The 27,493-nt window shown below is 36.1% G+C and overlaps 1 protein-coding gene across 6 annotated transcripts in view; it reads left to right on the forward strand.

Annotated features, from left to right (window-relative positions):
* LOC119523146 (neuroligin-4, X-linked) overlaps nucleotides 1–27,493 on the forward strand; it is a 394,586-nt gene that overhangs the window by 239,018 nt on the left and 128,075 nt on the right. For all 6 annotated transcript variants that reach the window (XM_037821928.1, XM_037821931.1, XM_037821930.1 and 3 more), the window contains exon 5: nucleotides 14,842–14,994. In XM_037821928.1, coding sequence (XP_037677856.1) covers nucleotides 14,842–14,994 — 153 coding nt within the window. The remainder of the gene's footprint in view (nucleotides 1–14,841; nucleotides 14,995–27,493) is intronic.

A 27,493-nucleotide genomic window follows, 5' to 3' on the forward strand; every position in this document is an offset into this window, starting at 1 on the left:
AAAGCTGAGTAGCATTTTATGATTACAGTATTATCTAAGTATTTGAATCCATGAGGGTAAGGGCTTGCAAAGTCTTAAAAATAGCTGTATTCCTAGCACTGAGGACTAACACCCAATACCTCCCAATAATTGTTCTCTTCAAATTTAGTGCCACAATTTTGCCTAAAAACGTGTTGTATTGGGTAACGGATGTTGTCATGATTAAACAAACTGCTCCCAGTCCAGCAAATTTCTCCCCATTTCCCACCTGGGCTTTGCAGTCTCTTTTCATTTACTCTTTAGTTTATTCGTCCTCTGGAATCACACCTGTCCTTTGAACCACAATTCCAGATCCTTCATGCTTGCCTTTCCAATAAGAATTTGTCATTTCTCTGGATACCAGTTGTTCTTCATCTGCTCTTCTCCAATGAAAAATTATATTTTAACTCTGTTTATAAAAGTTGTTTAGTTATAATTCTTATTTTGTCTACTAGAACAATGATTCTTGGACATAGTTGATGGCTTATTCACCTCTGTATTTTTTATAATTTATTTTGGGGCAGGAACAAAATTACTTTGCATAGCATAGCTCCTTACATGAAATGGTTTTCACTGTTTGTTAAAAAGGTGGCATTGTGTTGCCATGAGGGTTTGAGTTCTGGGTTTGAATCACAACAATGCCATGACTTGGTGTCATTGAACTTGGGCAGGTTCTTAAACACTGTCTGCTACAATTGCCCTATCTGTAAAATATGGGCAAGAATAATACCTGACAGTATTCAGGGTTGTTGTATTTGGAATAGAGTTATGCATGCACTAAGAAAAACATGCACATATAGTTATTGATATTGCTATTATAAAATAAATTTCGTATTGGGATGTAACAAGAAGACAGAGCTGCTAATGTTTACTCTTCCAGTAGCTAGCATGTATTATAGATCTGGGTACATACTATAATACTTATTATGTAGATATCAGCTGTGTCACTGAATAATTCTAGAATCTTGTAGGCAAGTCATTCTCATTTTCTATTCTTCAGCTTCTTGACCTATAAAATGCAGATATCAAATGAAAGGAACCAGAGCTCCTTGGAGAAATGGCTGATTCTGTAATTGGGGAAGGATATGTGATTCCTTTTTTCCACCTTTATTAGAAAAATTGTGGGTTTACAGAGCAATGATGCATAAAATACAGGATTCCCATATACCACCCCACCACCAACATATTGCATTGGTTTGGAACACTTGTTACAACTGATGCTTGCACATTTTTATAATTGTACTATTAACTAAAGTCCATGCATTAACTTAGGGTTCACTGTTTATGTCACATAGTTTCATGGATTTTTTTTTAAAGTTACTGTGTTACCATATTTATACAATCTAACATTTCCCCATTTTTATTCACATTCAAATACCTATATGAATATATAATATATATATTCAGTGCTGTTAATTATGTTCATAATGTTGAACATAGTCATGATGTCCCCATTTTTTATTCCACTATAATCTTATGGTATTTAATGTAGACTAAAAAATATCAGTTTTCTGCGACAGATAAACAAAATCATGGTCCTGATACCAGATAATAAGGCACTCATTTAAAGGAAAACCATCACATTGGCTTTGATTTCCAGATGTCAGACACACTAGAGGAGAAGACAGGTTTCTGATTTAAAATTATCTGTTTGATGAAGAGATGTGTTGGGAGGCTAGGATGCTGTGTGCAATCTGAGTTACATGAGATTGGATGTGTGAGTGCATTTATTTGTGTATGTGAACATCAGCTTGAGGGAGAGAGGCAAACAGCTATGGCATTTATGTCAGGCAAGGTTATGCTGTGTAACAAAAGGATTTCCGCGTCTTGCAACAACAACATCTTGTTTCTCTTTTATGAAGACTTTGTCAATCATGGGTTGGCTTGGCTTTGCTCTACCCCTTTGTCTTTCGAAGAGAAAGGCTGAAGGCAGAGTCTCTGTCTGGTTTAGTGGTAGAGAGGAAAAAAGAGATAGCAGAGAAGTTTTACATGCCCTTTCTCTTTACATGTTTTTGGCCAAACTGATGTGAATTGGTTGGGAGGGTATACTCCTCACACAGCAATGAGCAGTGAATATTTTGAACAAATAATACAGCCCAACCAAGCTCAACTGTTGAGTGAGCACCATCATGCAATTAAAAGGGATGAAGAGCTCTGTAAAGGGACTTATGGTTTCCCTTATGTTTGTTTCTTTGTTGCCATTCCTGCTGTTTGCATCATTAATTTCTTAGTTTCTAACTGGACAAAAAGAGACCAGCTCTATTGCGGCCAATCAGAGAGTAGCTCTATTATGGCCAATCAGAGACCTGTTCTATTATGGCCAATCAGAGACTAGCTCTATTGTGGACCATCGGGTAAGTTAAAAAGGGGATAGAGGAGCAGATACTCTTATTAGTGTTAAGAATCATTCCCCCTTCCAAGGGATTCAGTGCCCTTATGATTCCTAAAAACAATTTTAAGGGCCCTTAGTTAAGTCAATTGGATTTGCATATTCTGACATGCCAGAATCAAGAATTTAAGGGTGGGATGATTTTGTATGAATCTGGACTATTTTCTTTCTTTCTTTTTTCTTTTTTTTTTTAATGATTAAAAATCTTGTGTCTTAGGGGACTGGTGGTTTGATGGGTTGAGCCTTCTACCACAGGTTTTACCCTTGGGAAGACGGTTGCTGCAAAGGAGAGGCTAGGCCTCCCTATGGTTGTGCCTAAGAGCCTCCTCCCGAATGCCTCTTTGTTGCTCAGATGTGGCCCTCTCTCTCTAGCTAAGCCAACTTGAAAGGTGAAATCACTGCCCTCCCCCCTACGTGGGATCAGACACCCAGGGGAGTGAATCTCCCTGGCAACGTGGAATATGACTCCCGGGGAGGAATGTAGACCTGGCATCGTGGGACGGAGAACATCTTCTTGACCAAAAGGGGGATGTGAAAGGAAATGAAATAAGCTTCAGTGGCAGAGAGAATCCAAAAGGAGCCGAGAGGTCACTCTGGTGGGCACTCTTACCCACAATATAGACAACCCTTTTTAGGTTCTAAAGAATTGGGGTAGCTGGTGGTGGATACCTGAAACTATCAAACTACAACCCAGAACCCATGAATCTCGAAGACAGTTGTATAAAAATGTAGCTTATGAGGGGTGACAATGGGATTGGGAAAGCCATAAGGACCAAACACCACTTTGTCTAGTTTATGGATGGATGTGTAGAAAAGTAGGGGAAGGAAACAAACAGACAAAGGTACCCAGTGTTCTTTTTTACTTCAATTGCTCTTTTTCACTCTAATTATTATTATTGTTATTTTTGTGTGTGTGCTAATGAAGGTGTCAGGGATTGATTTGGGTGATGTATGTACAACTATGTAATGGTACTGTAAACAATCGAAAGTACGATTTGTTTTGTTTGACTGCGTGGTATGTGAATATATCTCAATAAAATGAAGATTAAAAAAAAAAAAATCTTGTGTCTATGTCAAGGTTTAGATTCAGATACTTTGTTACTTTTACACAGACAGCAAAAGTAGAATAAATCAAAGATGCTAGGTCTCCATAATCCTTGCCTCGCACACCAAAAGGGCACAGGACCCAGAAATTCCTCCCATTACTCAGCAGTTGGTGACCTGGCTACAGAAAGATACTTTTCAGCAGAGGTAGGGCTATGCAGCAGAACTCAGAATCTTCCAGAGTCTCTTTGCAAGGAGGATGTATGTACCTGCAGAACATTACTGTATTTTTGATGCAACATTTCAGGAGGAGTCTTAGGGCAAATGAAAGCCAGTTTTGCTCTCAACAGGCATTGTCTAAAATAAAAATGCATGAAGACTAGCTTGTGTAATACAATATTAAATTAGTTTCAGGTTTAAATACATTGGGATTTAATCTCAAACTCAGATTCTTCAGGGAGGCAATATATTTTATCAACTGAAAGTTCTAAGAAAAATGGGAAAAACTCATGTAAATCTAATAGGATCTGTCTTTTATTCTTGAGAACATAAAAATTTCAGTAACAAAATCACAACAAATACTGCCTATGTAAGATTGTGTAATGTTCTGGGACTCTAATAAGCCCAAGCATATGTCAGAGATGTGTACAATTTTTAGATTCACTTTGATTCTTGCCCAAGGGAATGCAAAATCAATTCTTTCTTAATTCCAGAAAAGCAACAAAGGAAAAGTTTTATTCAAATTATTCTCAAACTGGCTCCCAAAGCCAGTCAGAGAAAAATAAGAAAATATACAAAAAGTATTTCCATTATTATGATGCAATATTTTTGAACTTTTAGAAAGTTAGAAAGAATGAGACTTTATTTTGACTATATGGCAAAAGCATGCCCTCAATTTTCTTGAAATGACAACCCTAGATAATTTAAATGGCAGAATTTGTATGTACTATATGAAAACAAAAATCCTTATGTGGCCAACTAATGATGAATTACAACCTAACATCTTTTCTCAAAATCAAATAAGAGAATGCAGTGATTTATTTTCATACTTGAGAAAATAATTAGTTATCCACACTACATAGAAGAGTCAATGCCTGGTTCACCAGTATTTATGGTGGTTTTTGATAGCTGGTAGTGCAAGCACCCCTTCTGTGTAGAGAAAATGGACTTTAGTTAAAAATATGTGGTTATCTTATATATGGATATATTTGTGTGTCTATATATATGTATGTATGTATGTAACTTTTATGTGCTGGTTGTGTTGCTAGCCATTGAAGATTTGAGAATATGTTTATGAAAAGAGAAACAAAGACTTTGCTTTCTAATGGGAAAACAGTTATTAAACAACTTGTTATATATTAGCAATTGTAATAAATGTTGTGAAGGAAAATTTCCACTTGAGTGAATAGAAGAGGAACCTGTTAGTTTAGAAGCGAGGGTTGTGATGATTAGGGGATGCCTCTCTGTGAAAATGACATTGAATCTGAAGAATAAAGAGGTGTGATCCAGTAGAATATCTTAGGATTGGTCTATGGGGTGGGAGCAGAGAAAATTTTCCAGGAAATAGGTATAGCAGAAGGTCATCAAAAGTCCCAGAGTGACCTGATTTTATGAGTGAAATCACGTTCATAGTGTGTATCAGTTAGCGTGTGCTGCGTAAGACACCATTCCAAAGCTGTGCATCAGGAAACAATGTTTGTTTAGCATATGATTCTATGGGTTGGAAATTTGGGCCTTGCTCAGCAAATTTCAGGATTTGCCTGTTTGCCTGGGTTCACTCAAGACTCGTGAGGGAACAGATTTTCATAGCTACCAGGTATGTTGGGAGCTGATTGGACAAGGACTCCCTCGGCTCAAATGCTTGTGTGGATTCCATGTAGCCTGTCTTCCTCCAGACAGCTATGCTGGGGTTGTTTTCTCAGCAGCTTAGCAAGGTTCCATTTGAAAATGTACGAGGCATCTTATGGCTAAGGGCTAGGAACAGCAGGGATTCTTATTTCACATCCTCTTGGCCAGTGGAAGTCACGAGATCAGCCAAAATTGACTGGTGAGATACACACAAACTTTTCATGGAGCACTGAGAAAGCTACATTAAAAAAGGCATGGAGATGAGGAGAGGTGGAGAATCAGGGACAGTTTTACAATTCCTTTTACACAGTTGGAAATGCCAAATATAGAGATATGAATTGTCCTATTTAGTTTATACATTTTGTATTGTTTTACCTAAATAATTAATGGGATTTTTCATGATGTTTATTTTAAGAATCATAGAAGAATAAATATCCTAGAATAGATACAGTAGTTCTAAGATGGAATTACAAGAAAAGGATACTTGCTCTTCCAGCTATCAATAAAAATTTTAATCCAATAAATATACGTCTGGGTGTAATCCCAAGAGAGTTGAAAATATATATCCAGAAACAATGTGTACACAGATTTTCATAGCACCATTATTCCAAAATTGTCCTTAAGTAGATGCAACCCAAATATCCATCCATCAGCTGATGAACAGATAAAACAAAGTATAATCCATAGAATGGAATAACATTTGGCCATAAAAAGGAATGATGTACTGTTACATGCTGCAAAACAGATGAACCTGGAAAACATTACACTAATTGAAAGAAACCAGCCACTAAAGGCAAATATCGAGTGATTCCATTTATAGGAAGTGTCTAGCATAGGAAAATCCAAAGCTTAGCACTTGTTTCCGAGGGCTGAGGGTAGAGGGGGGCAAATGGGAAGTGCTTCTAATGGGATTTCTTTTGGGAAAGAAAATATGTCCTGAAGTTAGATAGTGCTAATGTGCAGATCTGTGAAATGTATTTTAAAAATCAGAATTGTATACTTTGAAAGGGTGAATTGTATTTTTGTGAATTATATTTCTGTCAAGTTGCTTTATGTAACAGGAAAGGACAACTAAAAGCGGAGAAATTAAGACAGCCTAGGATTCTAGAAAAATAGATCATTGGAACAAAACAGGGGAGCTAGAAACAAGCCTTAGTATATATAAGAACTTGGCATATAAGCAAAAAGGAATAATGGACCCATGGATGAAAATAGTATTGAGGTCTAAGGAAATATATAAAGGAACTGCATGTTACACTAACCAAAGAAATTATTTCTAAATGGATTCTGACCCCAATGTAAAATAAAATGTTAAAATCACTAGAAAAAATATAGCAAAATGTCTTTATGACTTTATACCTTTAGATTAAAGAAGGCATCCTTTTAAAAAGCTCAAAAACAGTAATTATAAAAGGACATATTGATTAATTTTACCACATGTATTATAAAATACTTCTTAACTGTGTAAATTTGGGCAAGTTATTTAATCTCTATGTGCTTCAGATTCCTGAGGTGTAAAATGAAGGTATTACTAAGTGCCCATGTCCTAGGGTAGTTGTGAAAATTGTACAATTAATATGTGTTAAAGCCCTTAGAACAGGGCCGGCACACACTTGGCACTACTAAATGTTTGCTGTTACGTAATTGAGAAGAGATCAGCGTCCAGATATATAAATTCCCTGTAGAGTAATAAGATGAAGATGTGTAGCCAATCAAAAATTGGCAGTCTAATATCTGATGACTTTATTTGATACTCTACATATATAAGTGAAAAAGTTAATATGTATTAAGACCATATGAAAAATTATTTTCCTGCCTCAAAATATTGACTAAAGAATCGATGATTTGTAGGTTTTCCATTGATTTTTATTTTTCCATTCACTCTGCTTTTTCCAAATTCTCTACAAAATGTCCATATTACATTGACAAGAAAAATATTATTTTATATTATTTGACTTTTGAAGATGATACAGATAAAGCACTAAAGGGCATCATCAGAAGAGGAGTATAAAAAAAGATGGAAAAGTTTCAGGACCAGGGATTTAGGGATATTTTTATGAATAAAATTAGATTTCCATTTTAATAATTAATGGAATGCCTATTCTTGTGTTTGAAATAATTTAAATATTCCTTATAAAATCGAAAACCATTTCCCCACAGAGGTGTGATGCTGATGCCAATTATTAGATGTAAAGGAATATTATACTGACATTTTGAGGAAAGAGGAAAATTAGCATCTATGTCAGTTTTGTAATGCTTCCTTAAAATATGTACCCTCGACTATACTGTAGGAAAATCTTCGTTTCTGTGTTCACTAACACCAGTATTTACATAGTTCATGATTATAACTAATTTAATACTCAAAAACTTTCTTGGTTTCTAGGCCATTTAAATTGTTATACTTTCAAGGACAAATAGAGCAGTAGCTTATTGAAAAAGAACGAAAGGGTGGATGATTAAACATACATAAAACAGTAAAGACCCCTCTACTTACGATTCTCGCTCTAATATATAAAGTTAGTTTAAAAATTATGTTCATCACTCTCTATGAAAATCTTAGTAGGTGTATTTTCCTAAATTGACAAGCTGATTTTAAAATTTGTATAGAAAGGCAAATAATCCAGAATAACTAAGGTGGCCTTGAACAAGGAGAACAACTTTGGAGGATTTACACTTCCCTAAAAGCTACAGTAAGCAAGACAGTGTGACCCAGACAAATGGATAAAAATATAGATTGATGGAATATAATTGAGAGAGTCCACAAATGAACCTTCACATTTACAGTCAACTGATCTATGACAACAATGACACAATACTTCAATGAGGAAAGGGGAGAATTTTTCATAAATGATATTGGAGCAATTTAATATTTGTATGGAAAAATTTGAGTGTCAATCCTTATACCACATACAAAGCTAACGCAAAATGGGTGAAAGATGCAAATGTAAGAACTTAAACAAACATTTAGGATAAAAACATTGGAGAAAATCTTCAGAACCTTGAGTTAGGCAAACATTTCTTAGATATAACTTCAAAAGTACAGTCCAGGAGATAAAACAATTGATAAATTGAACCTTCATCATCAAAAGTTTAAAAAAATAATAAACTTCTGCACTTCAAAGACACTGTTATAAAAAAAGAAAAAGGCAAGCCAAATACTGGGAGGAAATATTTCAAATCATATTACTGATAACACGTTTGTATCCATAAAATATAAAGAACTCTTACAGTTTGATAAGAAGGAAACAACCCAATAAAAAATTGGCAAAAGATTTGAATGGACATTGCTCCAAAGAATATATTAGAATGTGTAATAAGCACATGAAAAGATTTTGAAGTCATTTGGGGAATGCAGGTTCACGCCTACTGGAATGGTTTCCCTCCAAAACACAGGTAATGACAAGTGCTGGCAAGAATGTGGAGAAATTGAAACCCTTGCTCGTTGCTGGTGGGAACATAAAATGGTGCTGTCGATGTGAGAAAAAAAGTCGGTGGTTCTTCCAAACATTAAATATAAATGTCCCATGTGAAACAGAAATTCTTCTCTTAGGTATCTACCAAGAGACGTAAAAACATATGTCCACAAAAAATCTTTTACACCAAACTTCTTAACAGCATTATTCATAATGGCCAACAAATGGAAACAAACCAAATGCTTGTCAGCTGATGAATGGATAAATAAACATGGTAAGTCCAGACAATGGAATATTAGGCAGAGTTCTGATGTATGCTGCAACATAGATGAGCCTTGAAACCATTATTCTGAGTTGAAAGAAGCCACTCAAAAGACCACGTTATAATAATTCATTTCTATGTAATGTCCATAATGGCAACTCTATAAAGAAAGAAAGTAGACTAGTGATTATTGGTGTGGGGTTTGGGAACATTGGGTGCCTGGAAGAGAATACAGACTTCTGGGGTGATTGAAGGCAATATCCTAAAATCAGATCATGCTGATGATTGCACAGTACTGAAAATTTACTGAAGATCATTGAGTTTATATTTCAAATGGGTTCCTTTTATGGTATGCAATCATACCTCAATAAGGCTCTCAAAAATTGTGCTTTTGGATAACAGAAGACTTGGGTAAAGAATCCAAGAATCGGTAGATTGGAGTGGATTGCTATTTAATCAATGATGTGACCATGTTAAGAAAATTGTAAGTGTATTGCAAATCTTTACAACGTCTTCCTCAAGTTGCTTGGGGATTTTTTCCTACTCCCCGCCGCCCGACCCTGGGATTTTTTCGGATTGTTCCGATTCCAGGGATTGGTGGTGAACCTGATAACTTGAGAGGCCAAGGGCTTGGGAGAGAGCTGTGACAGTGCATGTCCTTGCTGGGCAGATTTTGCGGAGGTCTCACCTTGGACAGGATGTAGGCTTCCCTGCTTCCTCCTGCCACAGAGAAGACAAAAGATGCTGGTAAGAGGAAGTCAAGAAGAGAGTAGAAACAGAAGGCCAGGTGCTTAGAAAAGGTAGACTTCAGCTGTGGTCTCCGAATGACTTTCTAAGGACTGCAAATTTTGTTGTAAAAAAGAACTTTGATACTGAAACGTATCCTCTTTCCTAAGCCATTTCCCATCTTTTGAATACAAATATTTTTTTCTACTCTTCTTTTATAATGAAGAAACACTAGAAAAATAAAGTGACTTCTTTCTATAGAAACAAACAAACAAAAAAGTGCTCCAAAAATTAAAATATTTTCAGAAACTTGTTTTTGGACTTGTTTCTAACAAAAGCACATGGTTGAGTGTGTCATTCGTGTAGCATATTTCTTTATGAAAAGTATACCTTTTAGGGTTTTCAAAAATGCAATTTAGCAGTAAATTCAGCTAGCTTTGAAATATATTTTATACTGATAAACACTAATAAAACCACCAAAAATAAAGTCAGGCTAATTTGATGGCAAACTAATTTTTGGAATTTTTTTTTAGGCATCTAAATACAGTAGAATTCTTGGATATGAAAGTATTTCTTTATCAAACTAATGACTAATATTGATGCATCATGATCAGAATACTTTTTAAGGTTTTAGAAATAAATGGGTTGGAAGGAGAGTGGGTTGTTCTCTTTGGAATCAGCTCTGCCTCCTTTAGTTTCAAGGGTTTCTGCCCCAAATTTCCAACTCGGTGAACAGCGACCTCCTCTTTTAGCTTGAAACAGGCTCTGGTGGGTGAATTCACACCACGAAATTCAACAAACACTGCACATCAGGACTTTTTCTTCCCGAAGAACTGTCTGTCAAACTGGAACCACATGAAGTTGCCAATATTTAACCTTTATTGGGCCAAGAAAAACAGCAATTCCTTATCTTTTGAGTTACATACGACTGAAAAGCATCTTTCCAAAGCAAGTTTTGTAGGTGAGAGATATTATTCACCTTAACCTATAACCCACTTCTCCCAGTGCCCCACGGGCAGGCAAAGACTATTTCCCATCGATGGAAACACAGTTCAAGTTATCGGTAGTTGCATGTGAGGCATGGACAACATCTGTCGATAAAAAGAAGGAAGATTGAACCAAATCCACAAATGATTCAACAAAATTAAACGTTTTGGCCTCTTGTATCTGGAAAACAAGAAACCAAAGTGGGGTGCTGCATTCAAAGGGTGTAAGGGAGCCATTTTGCACAGTTATGTGTGCGTCTCTGCATTTTCTGTACATGAAAATAAGGCTGTCAAGGTAGGTGACTTCCATTTTTATTTTTTATAAATGCAAGAAATAACATTCAAATAAGTATTTTGAAACAAGCAGCAAGAAAAGTAAAACACAGTGAAGATATCTTGATTAAAGCTCATGTTTATTGCATATGTTTCTGTTTATGTTATGAAATTTCCTAAACAAAGTATATCAGTGTCTTTTCAAAAAATTAACTAGATTATAATATGTCCAAATTAGGGGAACATTGAATACTTCATTTGCATTTCTTTTAAGAATGTGGGAAATCTTTTTTCTAATAATTTAATTTTCTCTTTTTTTTTAAACTCACATTAGCTTTTTCTGTTTTTTTTTTTTTTTTTCTTTTTTGGCAGTACTATCATTTTAACCCCAAAACTGCATTTTCACAGGATATCTAATATTTCTTTTTGCAAAAAACATTTTGAATTTGTTCTTCTTGACATCTTTAAGTTTATATGCATTTTCTATCCGCCCTATTTCATTTTTTTGAAATCTAAATGTAACCGATTTCAACTTTTTGTGTTACATTTTTTTTCTTTTACTGGCTAGTATTTCTTCTAATTTTTTTGCAAACCTGTTGTTTTTGAATTCTCTTTTTTTCCCTTTATTTTCCTTCTCACTGTGACCCTCAGGAACCAACACAAAGAAAAGCGCAGATGATATAACGAGTAATGATCGTGGTGAAGATGAAGGTATTTTTTGTATTTTTTCAAAGCTCGACCCCGATGCATGATTTTATATCTATCTCTCTCTCTATAAACATTTTTTTCATTTCAACCTGTTTTTCCTCCTCTTATTCAAAACTAGTACACTTTGGTGTGCTGCTTTGTTTTCTTCTTGTGTGGAGACCACTGTCATTTTTAATCCAAATTGCCATATAGATGAGTGCAAATAACTTGTGAGAAGAATTATAAAAGTTGTTTCTAAATATGGAGTAACAAAATATTATTTACAAGGAACTCTACCTTTTTTTTTTCTTTTTTTTTTTTCCCTTGGGCATCAGAAGAGACAATGAAATTTTAAAACATGCATGTATACATTCTTTTCTTCCTTCCAAAGATTATTTTGTAAGTTATTGTTGTATTTTGGAATTTTTGTCTTCTCAATTCCTTCTATATACTACATAATTCTTCAACACCTCAATAGAATTCTTTGGGGGCTAGCATTCCTTTTTTTTTTTTTTTTTCTTTTATAAACATATCGATTCCGAAATAGATTTCAAAGAATCTATTCTGGCTGACAGTGAAATACGTCAAAAAGTGTTTTAATGAGATGTTGTTGTTTCTTTCAGGACTGCCTTTTAGCAGCATTTAAAGAAAAAAAAAAATAGGGATATCTATGAATTGACAAAGGTCAAAAGTCTAGCTATATGCATCTTTCTTTTCACACCACGTCTATTTTGAAAACATTTTTCTCCCTGAAATGTTTTGTTGCTATGGTAAGTTTCTTCTTGAAGGATCCCAAATTGCTTGACAAATTATCTACCAGAAGTGAAATGATTTTTGTCTGCGTGGACTCCAAGTAGACAACTAGCTATTGTATTCTGGGCTTTCAGCAGAGTAGATGGTTTTTTAAAAGGAAAATAAAAACTAAAATAAATCTTTGCTTGTTGAGAAGGCTCTATAGGATGGATAAGAGCACATTTTACCCCCCATCTGGGTAGCAAAATACATGGAAATCCATGTTTTTACCTGAAATGATGAAGGCCTTCGATGACCCTTTAGTTCTGTGGTTGAAATGCAATTTAAACCCAAGAAGTGAGCGGTGAGTTATCCTTGTCAGCTTAACTTCCCTGAAAGTGCCTTTTTTTTTTTAATCAATTGCCTGTTTTTGCTTCTCTCTTCGATTTCTTTTCATAAATCAAGTGTTCTCCAAGAAAAGAAATTTTGTCAACACTCCTTTCAAGCCTAGTCTTTTCATAACATTATGTTTTTACTGAGCCCTAAGTTCAAAGGGCTGACTTTGACTCAGCTAGCTCTTAAGATGGCATTAGAATATCACAACTGCCTTCTCTCCTTGGGTAAGAGCTTTAGAATGCCTGCCATTTTATCAGCATTCAAAACAAACAAAAAAATCCCAACCATTATCTCCTTGTTCTCTTGTATTTCCTGCTGTTATAATTTTCATCTTGCTCTGCTTTCTCCTTTTAGTATTTTTCCTTTTGATAGTTAGGATCTGTTTTCACAGCACTCTCAATCCAACTTTAGAACAGTTAAAATGCTGTCTAATTTTCATTAATAACTGATAAGCTGTGATTTTTACCTTGAATTAATTTGACATGTGGTTATTACTTCCTCAAGTTCAAGAAAACCATGTTCTATTTTTCATTAAAGGTAAGAGATACTAATCTCATATTTTCTCCCAGGAACCTCCTTAAGCAAGCATTTAAAATCTCTACTTATGTTTTTTCCACAATTTTTTTCCAACAGCCAGTAATGGCAAAATAAATCAGGGCCTAGATCAAAAAAAGGAGCAAGAAGAGGGAGCACATCTTGGGGAAAAGCCTTCCATATTCAGCTAGGAGATGGTTAAAAAATTCCACATAGTTTATGTTTAAAGAAGGGTTAATAAAACACTTGCACACTAGAATTTAATTTCATGTGAGATAATAGGAGACACTTCTGTAGATTAAATATCAACAGACATGTGGGAAGCTTAACGCTTTTTTCTGTACTTTATAGTGAACACAGTGCATGGTAGAATTTGGGGGGTTCTCCTGCTTTCTGTAAACTTATTGTTGGCACCCAACGAACGTGTTAAAGATTGTGATGTTGAATCATTCTGTTAACAGCCACTCTCAAAACAAAGCTAGTTTATTTGCTCAAAGTTTTAAAAGCTCTCTGTGAATTAGGTGGGAAAAAAATTATTGGAGAAAAGATGAAAATAATTTTGCATGGATACATGGTTCAATTGGATAACATACAGTTATTAAAGATATTTGCAAATATCTATCCAGAGAAAATTGAGATCAGTCTTCTTAAATATTGAAAGTGGTACAAATGGCTGATTAGGCTAAACATTACTTTGCCTTTTCAGAAAGCACACCTGATAGATTGCCCCCAAATTTCTGTCACAGACCATTGCAAAATATTGTTCTTGTGTCTTTGTTAACTAAAATAAAAATAGTTACTAAGAGTATACATTGGCTTCATATCATTGTGAAAATATGAAGTATTTAAATAATTTCACCTTGAGTTTGGAGTATTTGACCATTTTTATTACATCTTTAAATTTTGTTTCATTTAAATATGTTGGGTAATTACACAAAGATACTTGCATGGACTTTTTAAAAACACATTTCTGTGGTGGTGTTAATTTTTAGCCATTTATTTGGTTTAGTCATCATCTGTCCTGCATTGAGAATTTGTAGTTTACTATTGCTTTTATGTTTCCATTTTTAATTTGAAGATGGTTCTATACATGCTCACCTTTGACTGAATATAACAGTTACATTAAAAATCAATTATAATTTTGAAGTTGATTTTGCACTTAATTAGATGATGGAAATATATTTTGTAATGGGATGTCCTGTGCTTCTCCAATTTAAATCCCCTTCAAGAGTTTCAGCAATATTTAGGAAAAAAGTATTTCTCTTAAGTTCTTTATTTTTTAGTATTTAAGAATGTACACAAGCTTGCATATTACAATGCTTGTGTGCTTCTCCAAATATTGTTTCTACAAGTAGAATTTATGACAACATTGACAATTTTCTTTACGGAATCTTATAAAGGCTTATATAATGCATAGACGTCAACGTGGTTTCTTCTACTTGAAAGTAGGGGTATTAATGAACGTCTGCCCTTTATTTAGAATCAGCCAGTTTGATTCTTTACTGTATTTTCCTTACTTGATCTTTTTTCCAGACATCCACGATCAGAACAGCAAGAAGCCAGTAATGGTGTATATTCACGGTGGTTCTTACATGGAAGGAACTGGGAATATGATCGATGGCAGCATTCTGGCAAGCTATGGGAATGTCATCGTGATAACGATTAACTACAGGCTGGGAATTTTAGGTAAGTGATTACTCAGCTCATTTCAACAGTGTTGCAAGAGGCAATGATGAAAGTATGTGTTGTGATTTGATGAGGCTGTTCCACACGAATGGTATCACTCTATTTCCTCAAAAATTCCACTTTACAGAGCTCACTTTTGCCACTGAATATGTTTGTTCCTGCAAAATCAGTTATAGCTATATTCTTTTTAGTATCTCCATGTGGCACAGTCTAGCTTACAGTTTTTCATTCATGTGCTTCTTTTAAAATTTTGTTGAACTTGAGTCCCTCCTTAAGTAAGTGCAGATTTTGCCATCAAATTTAAAATAAATTTTCCTTAAAGCACTTTTCTTTCTTTGGGCTAAATGAATGTTTCATTTTTGTTTGTAGACATAGTCCTGTATAATGACCATATGTTTGATCATTTAATAGTTGGTAAGAGCCATAGATATTAGCTTTCTTTTCACATTGTGTAGGTGTATTCATTAATATATTATGTATAGGAAAATATTTTGCCAAGTTCTTTAACTGAGTATTGGCATACTTTGTATCATGAAAAACTTCCATTGAATTTGTGTTCAGTGAAACATCTTTTATTTGAACTTTATTTCACTGTATGATTTGCAATTAAAGAACACTGGGTAAATATATTGCTCTACTTTGTTTTGGTGCTTAGTTTATTGGAAACGAATACATTCTGAGGGTGTATGGGGAACACATTCTGAGGGTAAGATTTTAAGATTCACTTCCTTTTGTGGTTTTGTCTACTGTTGTGTATTTCATGAATAACATTTCTAGGCTTATGTAAAAAAAAATTGTCTCCAAGACAAAAAATGCATCTAATGAGTGCATAAAATCGAATTTTTAACAGTGTGGCTGTAAGAGAGAGGTGTCTCTGCTACAATGTGGTTATGGTAAAATATAAACAAATAAAATGAACTAATTGAGCTGTGTCAAAAAATAAGGCTGAAAATATTTTCTCCAAACAGGTAAATCCTGCCAAGGATATTTTAATTCCAACTTGATATTTAATTTTATTTTGAACATTTTCATTCATTTATATATGAAAATATTAACCTACAAAAGATGCCCAGAGGCGATGTTATACAAACGCGTTTTTAATTTAGGGATGTTAGTTGCGAAACTTCCCCAGATGCTGGCAAAGTTGTAGCATTTGAAGCACGATTAAGTTTCATGTCCGTGTTTTCTCTAAAATAAGCAAAACAACCCTTAGTGTCAAGCACCTTATTTCATTCTTTTGTTGTTGTCATTTCTATGAGCTAGATCTTTGTGGAACAATTTAAATGAGTTTGCATGGAAATGGTTGCAGGCCTCTGAGTATTTTTCAGAGGTCTCTGGCTAGCTGGTTTGGCTACTAGTGTTTGAAACAGGAAAGCGCATTTCTTTATCTTTTACAAAAGGTCCATTCTCACAAAGAGGTGGAGAGAGGAAAAACCGTGTAAGGTGGCTGCCCATGACCCTTTCAATGAGAGCTGTGTACTTCTCTGTGGCAGTAGGCTGTGGAGAGCCTTCGGAGCACAGTTTTCTAAATGAAGCAATGGACAATTAACGAGCTGTTGCATTGGTGACCCCTCAAAAATGTTCCCCTGTGTGCGTGATACATGGATTTGACTTACAAGGCTGTCATTTCAAACAACCGTGGCTTGAGGAAAGCAGAATTGTATTAAGCATCTCTGCAGTGTGATTTCTTAACAGGGTTGCCCATTGGTGAATTAATTGCAACCGAGTTGTGTGAGAATTATGCCAATCTTATTCTGTTTTTAGGAAAAGTAAAAAAAAAAAAAATTCTTTTAGAACTTCTCCTGTTGAAAAATCTTAAGTCTACCTTTTTGCTCCTGAAAGTTAACAAAACAAAACAAAAGCAAAACGTGGTAACTAACTCAGATCTCTTAACGGGGCAGGGAGCAAATAAAAGAGGTGATTTAGCATATCCATGCCAGGCTATTTACATTCTGCAAATGGCAGCTGAGGAAGAGCTGTGACCAGCTAGCTACCCTACAGACCCCCTTTTATTTGAAGGAGTGAAATGTGCCAACTTTGCTGATTTTAGAAGGTGGGAGAGATTTTTAAATGTGATTTAGTTTATCTTGATCGTGGGTCTTGAATTTATCATCGTCTTCTTGAAAACTTTGGCCCTGTTCGCAGTTTGCTTTGAGGAAATCACTGTCATTGGTCTTGAAAACTGTTTAATATTTTGACCTCCAGATATTTTAAAAAGATGATAGAATAAAATGGCATGCCATGTGCTATGATGATCGTCCCAGTTAGTGCTTTTTAGTAATAATAGATACATTTTGTATCTGTTTGAATTTTTCTCCATAAACTAACAAAGTCCATTTTGCTATACAACAAAAGAAAAAATATTGAGATTTTAATTTTCATTTATTTATTTTTACAGAGTAGCAAATGGGGTTTTCCTATCTGAAAAGAGGTGGTTAAAAGAAAAAAAGGTGAATTATGTAAAATGTGAGCTGAATGTTAGATTGAAAAGGGCACAGATTTTAGGTTGAGAAAGACTTGAATTAGCATCCTCACTCCACTCTGTATTTACTGTAAAACAGTGGGAAAAAGTCAGGTACATTTTCCAGGTTCTCTTCCTTAGCTAAACATGGTGATGGTGACCTCTCCTAAGTAAGGATATTTGCAAAGGTTTAATGTGTTCATGGATGTGAACTTCCCTAAGCTGTAACTTACCACCTGAGCCTACCCAGTGCATGGTAGAAATCATTGTTATTATCAGATATGGTATTAATGCTACAGTAAACACAGTGTTAGTACAGTATTTATACCACCCATCGTTGGGTATAGTATTAATGCTACAGTGAACACAATGTTGCTACAGTGTTAATACTACCCACCACCATCAGGCATAGTATTAATGCTACAGCCAACACAACGGTACTACAGTATTTATACCACCCACTATCGGGTATAGTACTAATGCCACAGTGAACACAGCGTTACCACAGTATTAATACTACTCACCATCATCAGATATAGTATTAATGCTACAGTTAACACGATACTACAGTATTTATACAATCCCAGCCTAACATATAATGGCTAATATCCACCAAATACCACCATGTAAACTGAACCACCTTAATTACCCAATAACAATTACACAACATTTCTAGAAAAAAATTAATGAGAAAAAATTATATGGTTGCTTCTTGAAATCTGAATTTTTTCCTTAATCAGAACTATCTGAAACAATGTGGCTCGCCATTGAAAGAGGAACCATATAACGTCCAATCCAGGATGCTTTGGAGAGAGAAAATGGGTGTGGTTCATATGCTATTAATACATTGAGATTGTTCCAGGTTAACTGGGATGGATCGACATAGCTATAAAGTAACTATTGATACCTGCCTATGAGTTATTGATTTAACTGGCATTCAGTTTAGAAATTTGTATTTCCAAAGAAGTTGTCCTCATGTAATCATATTTCAGATTTATTCTGCCGCATGCCTTTATCCTTAGGAGAGTGTGTAAATCTGAAAACTCGGGAACTTGAAGTTCACCAAGGCCCTCAAGCCTTGTACACGCTTAAGAAGGAGAAGGTACCAAAGCGTAGCTGGGTATTTGCCTTTTCTTCTCCACCAGCACTTGCTTTCTTCTGAAACTTCCTACACCCATTTCTTATTACCTCTGAAAGAACCAATGCATCAATACTCTCTTCTTAATCTAAGCCCCTCACTATCCGATAACTTGAGTTCTATCAAATCTGCCTCCTTTTAAATTTTTTCATGATGAATATCCAAAGAACTTTGATGTAAAAGAGAAAGGCCCTTACTGAAGGAGACAGTGAGAGCTTATTGATTTGTGTTCTCTGCCCCAAGGAATTTCTTCAAGTTGCATGTTTTTGCAACTTCAGTTGGTTTATTCTATCTCCATTCAAATATCCATTTTAGTGTAGCCCGTATTGGAGAACCTTCTTGGTTATCCTATTATCTGATGCCTCATTTTTGCTGAAATAATTGTTTCTTCAAAACAGATCCTGCATATATGTTTTATCTTCAGTGGAGCTTGTAGTGTGGCTGGCCAGGGGCTGCTGCAGATGATACCTTACTTAATCCTCCTTATCTTACCTATGAGGAAAAAAACGCTCAGAGGAGTTGGGATTCTTTTCAAATCGTACAGTTCGTAAAGGATAGAGCTGAGGTTTGCACCCAGGACCCCCTGAAGCCAAATCCCTCACTGTTTCCACTAAGATATCACCTCTTGCCTCGTCAAAGTTAAATAGGAATTAGCTAAACTATAGGATGACTTAGGGAACTGAATATGACCTTAGCATCAGATTTAGGTTATATAATTACCCCAAAATTGTCAGATACTCTAATTGCTGATCTAGATACAAAATTCCAGTAAGATGCTTATAGTGTATTTTCACTGTACTGAGACCAAGTCCTGAACTGATGAACCATTTCCATCAAATCACTCTTTATACTTTGCCATGGTGCGCAGTGGATTTGGTGGCATGAATGCTGACAAATGGCATGTAAAGCTTTTCTTGGTGCCATAGAGCTAAGGTTTTGTCAGAGAGATGGGTTTCTAACAGTTCTGATTTCATTATCTGCTTTCTGCCTCTTGCCTGTAAAGGGAGTTAATAACATTGAAACCTAAGGTGACTTTAAGGGAATTCTCACCAGACAGCTATTTCATGGTTTTAAGAAATGTTTGCAACAGCTTTAGATAATTGACTCTTCCAAGGATTAAAAAAAAAAAAAAATGGTGGGAACCCCTGCTAATTTTTGCAGTATGTAGCCATCCTGAAATTTCTCATCTCAGACAAGATTGCAAAATAGCTTTCTGAAGTTGTCTTTCTCATCAAGGTCATTAATTGCATAAACCTATTTCATTGTTTTGACATTATAATTTTGAATATGAGGAAGAAAAGGTTTAAAATAAAGGCAGTCTTTGTGCATTGGACGAAGAACATTTGAACCAATGTTCTGAGTTCTTAGGATGCTTTTCTTAGAATGGCTTGAGCTACATTCATGCTATTTGCACAGCCTGTGGGGTTGCTTTCTTTTCTCTGATCTTCTTCTCTGGATCTTGGTTTCATGTGAAATGGAGGTGAGTTGGGGTGGGCTTTGAGTCGACTCTGCAGCTTTAGCCAGGGCTGTCTCACCATTACTCATTTGATATCCTGGTTCCATGTAAGATCCCATTCAATCAAAGGAGTTTGGACCCATTAGAGGAGAGAATCTGTAAGTTCCACTGAAGGTTGAGAATCGGAATTCCACGTTTGTGCATTTGTGTGCAAGCATTTTATATCAGTGGGAATTTAGTGGGCCCCTGTAATAAATCTTATACATCTGCTGGAAAAGTCAAGCTACTGTCCATATGGTTGCATGGAGTGCTCATTCTCATCCAAGAGTTAGATATTGTTCATTAGTTTGTTATCTTCACTGTTTTTTTTCTAGCCCCCCCCCCTTCCTTTGGTTTCCTTTTCTTTTGTATTTTATTAAGGATTTTCTTTTAAATTGCAAATGTGACAGCTTATTTATAAAGTCAGAAACTCACATTTGGGCATCTGTAACTCTGAAAAGCATTTGTCCTCCCCTTCGAGGACACCATGTCTTGGTATCAGTGACCAGGCTTGGCCATCTCCCCTCTCTCTCGCCCTGCTACACAATGCCACAGGTACTCCCTTACTCAATCTCTGCAAATTTTCTACTTTGACTTGGAAAGTTTCCTTCTCTGTCTTAAAAGAAAAACCATGCCTTACTTAGCTGCAAGAAATCCCTGTAAAATGGTAGGCAGGGAGGGGAACAGTTAACAGTTGCACTTAGAGAAAATAAATGGGCAAAAGCAGGGAAGTGAAGCATGGGGCTCATGAGAGGGAACGGATTCCGGGGAGATTTATTGAGTGTGATCACTTAAAACCAGCATCTGGAAATGCAAGGGGGAAGAAGAGGGTGGCAGCTCACGGAGTAGTACACACTCTTGGTGGCGGGTGGTAGAGGACATCGGCCAGCCTGGAAACAGGCCCTGGGTTTGCTCGTTGTCCTGCTGGCCGCTGAGTGTCTTGGAGATGTGCTTGGCTGGAGAGAGGGACCATGGGCTCAGATACAACCAGAACAGAGCTTGGCTTTGATGCTGGCTATTCTGACCCAAGAGTTAGGTTTAGGTTTCCGGGTAATTTATACAATCTTAAAGCACTGCAATTTGATCCTTACTGTTGCCCTGTTTTCATGAACCACAAGAGTGGGAGCAGGCAGGTTGTGGCTGTTTTGCTCTCGGGAATCGTTCATTACTTGGACTTTCCTGACTTGCCTCCTAGTGGCTAAAAATGCCCACGGCATTGACTGGATACAGCAAGGGCTGAGAACATCAGGGAAGGAGGCTTTGTCCTCTGGGACCTCAGCGCACATGGAGAGCAGGCCTGCAAACCATTGAAGTGGGATGGGGACCCGATAATGGGGAAGGGTACCTTTTATGAAACATGGATAGAAACAACAAAGCGAAGAGCCTACTTTGTCCTGAGCTGACAGAGGGCCGAGGATGAAAGTCAACTCTCCAGCAAACTGCAACTTAAGGGATGCAAAGAATTTGGGGTATGTGTGTGGGTGTGTGAATAAGATCAGAGGAAGGATAGAGAGAGAGAGAAAAATATTTTTCTTTAATCCAAAATGCACAGAGAACTGTTGACTGGAATGTGACAGGCTACAGTGCATCTCTTTGATCTATTTATAAATGATGCAGAATTTCTTCAAAGACATTGGATTTGTACTTTTCTAGAGTGTTACCATCTTGGGAAATCAAAATGTTTAGGCAAACTCAATAGCAGAATCTATTATGTAAATATATATATACTCCAGTTGTTATTTTCCAGGGTGTCATTTGAGCATGAGTTAACAATCACATAGAGTATACCTAAAAAAGGTTCTTTCCTGGAAATTTTGACATTCAAAATTAGGTCTCTTAGGATTCTTAATTCTAAAAGAAGAAATTGCTTTATGTCTTCTCTATGTTTTCTTCATTTTGATTTTTTCCTGTGTACGAAGAGTTGATCATGTTTATTGATTGGGATGAGGTGCCTCTGTCTCCATGGAGACAAAACATTTTACCCTAAATGAAAAGAAGGACATGAGCCCAAGGGGAAAGCAGAGTTACAAGGAGAAGCATGAAACTGGGAGCCAGAATCCATTAGGTCGATTGAAGTGAGTTGGAAATTAAAAATCCTGGTGATTATTTTGTCAGCAAAATAGTTTTTACACGTCCCTAAAAGATAAACACCCATGTGCTTCTTGTGTCCCTTTTCTTCCTTCCCTAGACATGTTCAAGGAAATTAGTCCCTCCAAGTCAGACAATGAAAAAATCTCTAGAAGGCAATCTGTTTGGGAAGTTTAAACACTGAGAGAATGCATGACTATACAAATTCTGGCCTGCAGCTTTGTGTGTGTGTGTGTGTGTGTGTTTTTCTGGCATTTGTCTGCAAACCTATAATACAACATTCAATTTTCCACGAAACATGAACTGTCGTAGTCACATTCTATATCCGATGGGCTCATGGGACAAGCCAAGCTCTGCCAGTAGTGATTGCCAGGACTTCTACTAGTTGATTTGTGCAGAAAAGGTAGAATGTTGTCTACACTGGCTTTCTGGGGGAGATAAGTTCAGTGTACCCAGAACCAGACATTGCTGCGTATTCTGTTCTGTTGTCTCTCTCCATTTGACCCCATCACACACCAACAGTCAAGAGTTGTATGGAAATCAACCTCAGAGGGTGGAAGGCAAACTTTCAAAGAGAATTTCTTAAAGAACAAAATGGAATGCAGATACGGCAGATCCTCCGTTCACTTAGCAATATAAAAATAGGTTCAGATAAAGTTACACCCTCATACATTGATGAGCTAAGTTAGGTCATTTATTTGCACAGTATCTGTTTTGATTACATAATAAATGGCTTTTTGAGTCAAGCTTTTTGCACTTGGCAGTATAAAAATATCAGAATGCAACATTCCTTTGATACTGCCTCCTTTTGATGTGGAAGAGTTAGGGGCTTCGTGGAGATTAATCACAAGGATCTATTGATTCCATTAACTGAGATTGCATGCACTAATTTTTATTGCATTAAATATATAAGCATCCAGCTGTAACAGAAGTCATATTATATATCTCTGTTCGTAAATGAATGGGTGGGATAAGCACATTGTTATAAACATGATATCACAGAAAAAGGACTAAAAATTCTACCCAATAAAATTAAGCTTGTACTGAAGTTTAGAGAATGATTTATGGAATGAGGGAATGTTTCCAGTTTGGATGGATCAATGCTTTCTAACATTCAAAGTCAACTCTGCCTCTTTACCAAATATCCCAGTAAATATTTTCATGCCCTGGTTGCTTTTCCCACTTAGAAACCTAGCCAATATATATTTTTCACTCCCTCTTCTACCTTTTGAACACATGGGAGATACCTCCATCTCTGTTCAATGTATTTCTTACCCTTTACGTATCTTTTGTCTTCATTTCTGTCCAATTCTCCCTTCTAAGCTTGACATTAGAATATTTTACCCCTCTTAAGAAATATCATTCAACGTTTCCATTAATGCTTCTTTGCTAAAACCTTCCATAGGGTTTTCCCTTTTTGAAAAAAAGAATTTTCAGGGCATGACTTTTCACCACCTCTCCTTTTTACTTTATTTATTTCTTTATTTTTACTGTGGTGTCCACCTGTCTGATTATACCCTCTCTATTTCTTCTCCCTTAATGCCTGGTGAACTGGCTTTCTCTCTTCCAGTCATATTTCACCAAAATTGTTCTCTTGCAGGTCACTAGTATGCCATACACATTTTCTTTGACACTTCAAATGTTTCTGATAGTTTTTATTGCATCTGCATCTTTTTAAATCTTCCTGGGATCTTTAAAATGTAATTCACCCAAAAGACTTATCTTCACTCCTGCTGTTCATTGCTTGTAATTTTTTAAACATCTTACTGACATTTAAAGTGCACAGTCCACTGGCTTTTAGTATATTCACAACGTTTTGCCACCATCAACACAGTTTACTTTTTGAACATGTTCATCATCCAAAAAAGAAACCCCATGTCTACTCCCACCAAAACCTCCAGCCATAGACAACCACTGTACTTTCTGTCTCTATGGATTTGCCTTTTCTTTATAGTTAAAATTCATTTAAATGGATCACACAATTTGTGGTCTTTTGTGAATGGTTTCTTTTTCTCACATAAGGTTTTCAAAGGTTCCTCTCTGTTTTAGTGTGTATCAAAACTTCTTTGTTTTTATTGCCAAATATTTCTCCATGGTATGGATATCACATTTTGCTTATCTATTTGTCAGTCAATATGGGACATTTGGGTTGTTTCAGTCAATATGGGACATTTGGGTTGTTTCAAATGAGCTATTAGGAAAAATGCTGCTATGGACAATCAGGTATGTGTAGAATTTTTTATTATTATTTTTTTTTTTACCTTGGGCAAATAACTAGGAGTGGAATTTCTGGTTCATATGATAACTCTATGTTTAACTCTTTGAGGAACTCCTGAACTTCCAAAGGGGTTACACATTTTACATTCACATCAGCAAAGTGTGGATTCCAATTGCTCTAATTGCCCCACCTTCTCACGGTGTTTATTTTCTTTATTTTGGTTTTTTTTTAAATACTGTCTCTCCTAATGGGTGTGAAGTGGTATCTTGTGGTGTTGATTTGCATTTCCCTAATAACTAATGATATCGAACATCTTTTCATGTACTTCCTGGCCATTTTGTTAATTGTCACTGGAGAAATGTATATTTATTCAGATTCTTTGCCGATTTTCAAATTGGGTTATTTAACTTTTTATTATTTCATTGCTATTTTGAAACATATTCTGAATTCATGTCTCCCACCAGATATGTGATTTGCAAATATTTCCTTCCATTGTATGAGGGTTTTTTTTTATTTTTTATTTTGTAAGAGTTGTTTTTTCACTTTCCTGATGATGTCCTTTGAAGCAAAAATATTTTTAGTTGTGATGAAGTCCAATTTTTCTATTTTTTCTTTGGTCATTTGGGCTTTTGTTGTTGTATGTAAGAAGTCTTTGATTAACCCAATGTCATAATAATTTATTCCTATATTTTCTTCCAAAAGTTTTCTTGTATTTGCTATGTAATTTACATCTCTGATCTCTTTGAATTTATTTTTGCAAATGAGCATGTGGTTTTACTCTCCTTTCTTTTTTTGATAGGGTGTATACATTAATTGATTTTTTAAAAAATGTTAAACTAATCTTACATGGCTGGGATAAATCCAGTTTGGTCATGGCATATTCTCTTTTTTATGCTTGCAGGATTCAGTTTGACAGTATTTTATTGAGAGTTTGTACATTTATAAGAGCTATTGGACTCTAGTCCTTTTTCCTTTTGATGTCTTCATATGGTTTTGATATCAAGAGTAATTCTGAGTTGGAAAGTGTTCTTTCTTCTTCTAGTTTTTGAAGTGTTTGAGTAGGTTTGGTTTTAGTTGTTTAAACATTTAATACAATTCACCAGTAAAACCAGTTCATCTTGGGCTTTTCTTTATGGGAATTAAAAAATTACTAATTAATTCTCCTTACTTGTTGAAGGTCTATATCTATTTTGTTGTCCTTTATTCGGAAGTTATCCTCTATCATGGAGTCAATGTTCTCCCCTAAGATGATGGCATTCCAATTCATGTGTGTCCCATTTATTTTTTCACTTGATTTTAATTTCCAGACTTCGATTCATCTAGAGAGCATGTTCCCTTGAAATTTCAACCAGCGCTTTGAAATGAAAATGTACCAGATTATTTATTTAACCTGCTCCAGAGGCAAACCCTTCAATCGCCTTTGTTTCTTTCTTACCATTTACATATCTGAAAACATGAGCCTTTGTATCATTTATCTAGAATTCTGTGCAATGACTCTTGTCTCCCAAACAGGCTGTCCCACTATTGTACCCTTCAAGTTAAATGCTTATCAATACATGCCACTCAGTGCCAAGATCCAGTGCTGTCCGCATCTTTCAGGGTTTTCTAACCATTGTACCAACCCAATTTACATGTTTAAGAATTGAAGGCGTGTAGCTTCTCCCAGCTGAGGACGTAGTGCCAACAAAGGGACCCAAATGAGACTTTCCTACAACCAGTTCGCCATGACTGGGGATTTGATCTTACCCTTGCAGGCTCAGCAATATAAGTTGGTGACCTTGTTGATCAGGTTGTGGACCTACCTGATAGCCTGATGTTGATCCGTTGGTCAGGTGTGGATTAACATTATCTCAATGTTAACCCAACCACAGTGTAAATTTATTCATTAACCATAAGATGTATAACTCTCCATAACTGTCAATAAAAAATTATAAGGCATTTTTCAGTTAAAATGACTTGACAAACAAAATTATGTACACAAGGTTGTGCAGAAAACCCTGAATTAAAAGAGGGGTGGGAGAAGTTGTGTTTCTAAATTAGGAGAGGTTAAGACACATTTTCTCCAGTTATTAAGATAGCTTTGCAGAGGACAGCATCATAGCAGGTTCCATTTATTCCTTCATTCTTTGCCACATGGTGCTATCAGTTGGGGATGCTGTGGGCAAAGGAGACAAAATCCCTGAATTGGTAACATGTATATTCCAGTGAGTTAAAACCAGTCGACAAATAATATAGGTGGCGTAATATGAGATGATATGATACAGGCTATGGAGAAATAATTAGAGAGAGTGGTGCTGGATTGGGGATGAGGTGCTGCAATTTTAGATGGAGTAGATAGGGAAAGCATTGGTGCAAAGGTGACGCTCGAGAACCATGCATCTATCTGGGGGAAGAACATCCCAGGCTAAGGGAAGAGCCCATGCAAAGGGCTGGGACAGCCAAGTCCTTAGATGAGGGACAGTAGGATCTGACTCAGAGACGCCATCGTCATTGTGAGTTGAATCTCATAGGCTTTTTAGGACATCTGTCTTTTTCTCAGTGAGAGAGGAAGCCAGAGGAAGTAAGTTTATGGCAGGCAGGAGTGGACTAATCTGTCAGTCTGTTGTGTTTAGGGAGACAATGAGGAAGAAGAAGTTATAAGGTTATTGCAGTAATCCAGGGAGAAATAATGTCAGCTTGGGCCAGAGTAGTCACAGTGGGGGTGAAAATAGAGTTAATTCTGGGTTTATAATGATATGGAGCTAACAGGATTTGCTGATGGATTGGATGCGTGGGGTAAAATGTGATGCAAAAACTCCAAGGCATTTGTATTGATCAGTTAGAAGCATGCTTTGGGAACAGCCAAAGGTAGATCATGGAAGGAACAGGTAAGGGAATCAGGAGATCTGTGTTGGGCATAGTAAGGTGTGAAAGGTGTGTTGAAGCACGAAAGCAGACATAGAGAGTGGGCAGAAAGGGATGAGTCTGGGGGTTAATGTCTGAGCTGCTTGTCATTTAATGTACAAAGTCCAAGAAAGTGAGTGGGATTTCTAAGGTAATGAGCATAGAAAAATGAGAGTTCCTAAGGCGTAAGCCTGTGGCCTTCCAATGTTTAGAGCT

The sequence above is a fragment of the Choloepus didactylus genome, chromosome X, assembly GCF_015220235.1.
Source record: "Choloepus didactylus isolate mChoDid1 chromosome X, mChoDid1.pri, whole genome shotgun sequence".
Classification (NCBI taxonomy): domain Eukaryota; kingdom Metazoa; phylum Chordata; class Mammalia; order Pilosa; family Megalonychidae; genus Choloepus; species Choloepus didactylus.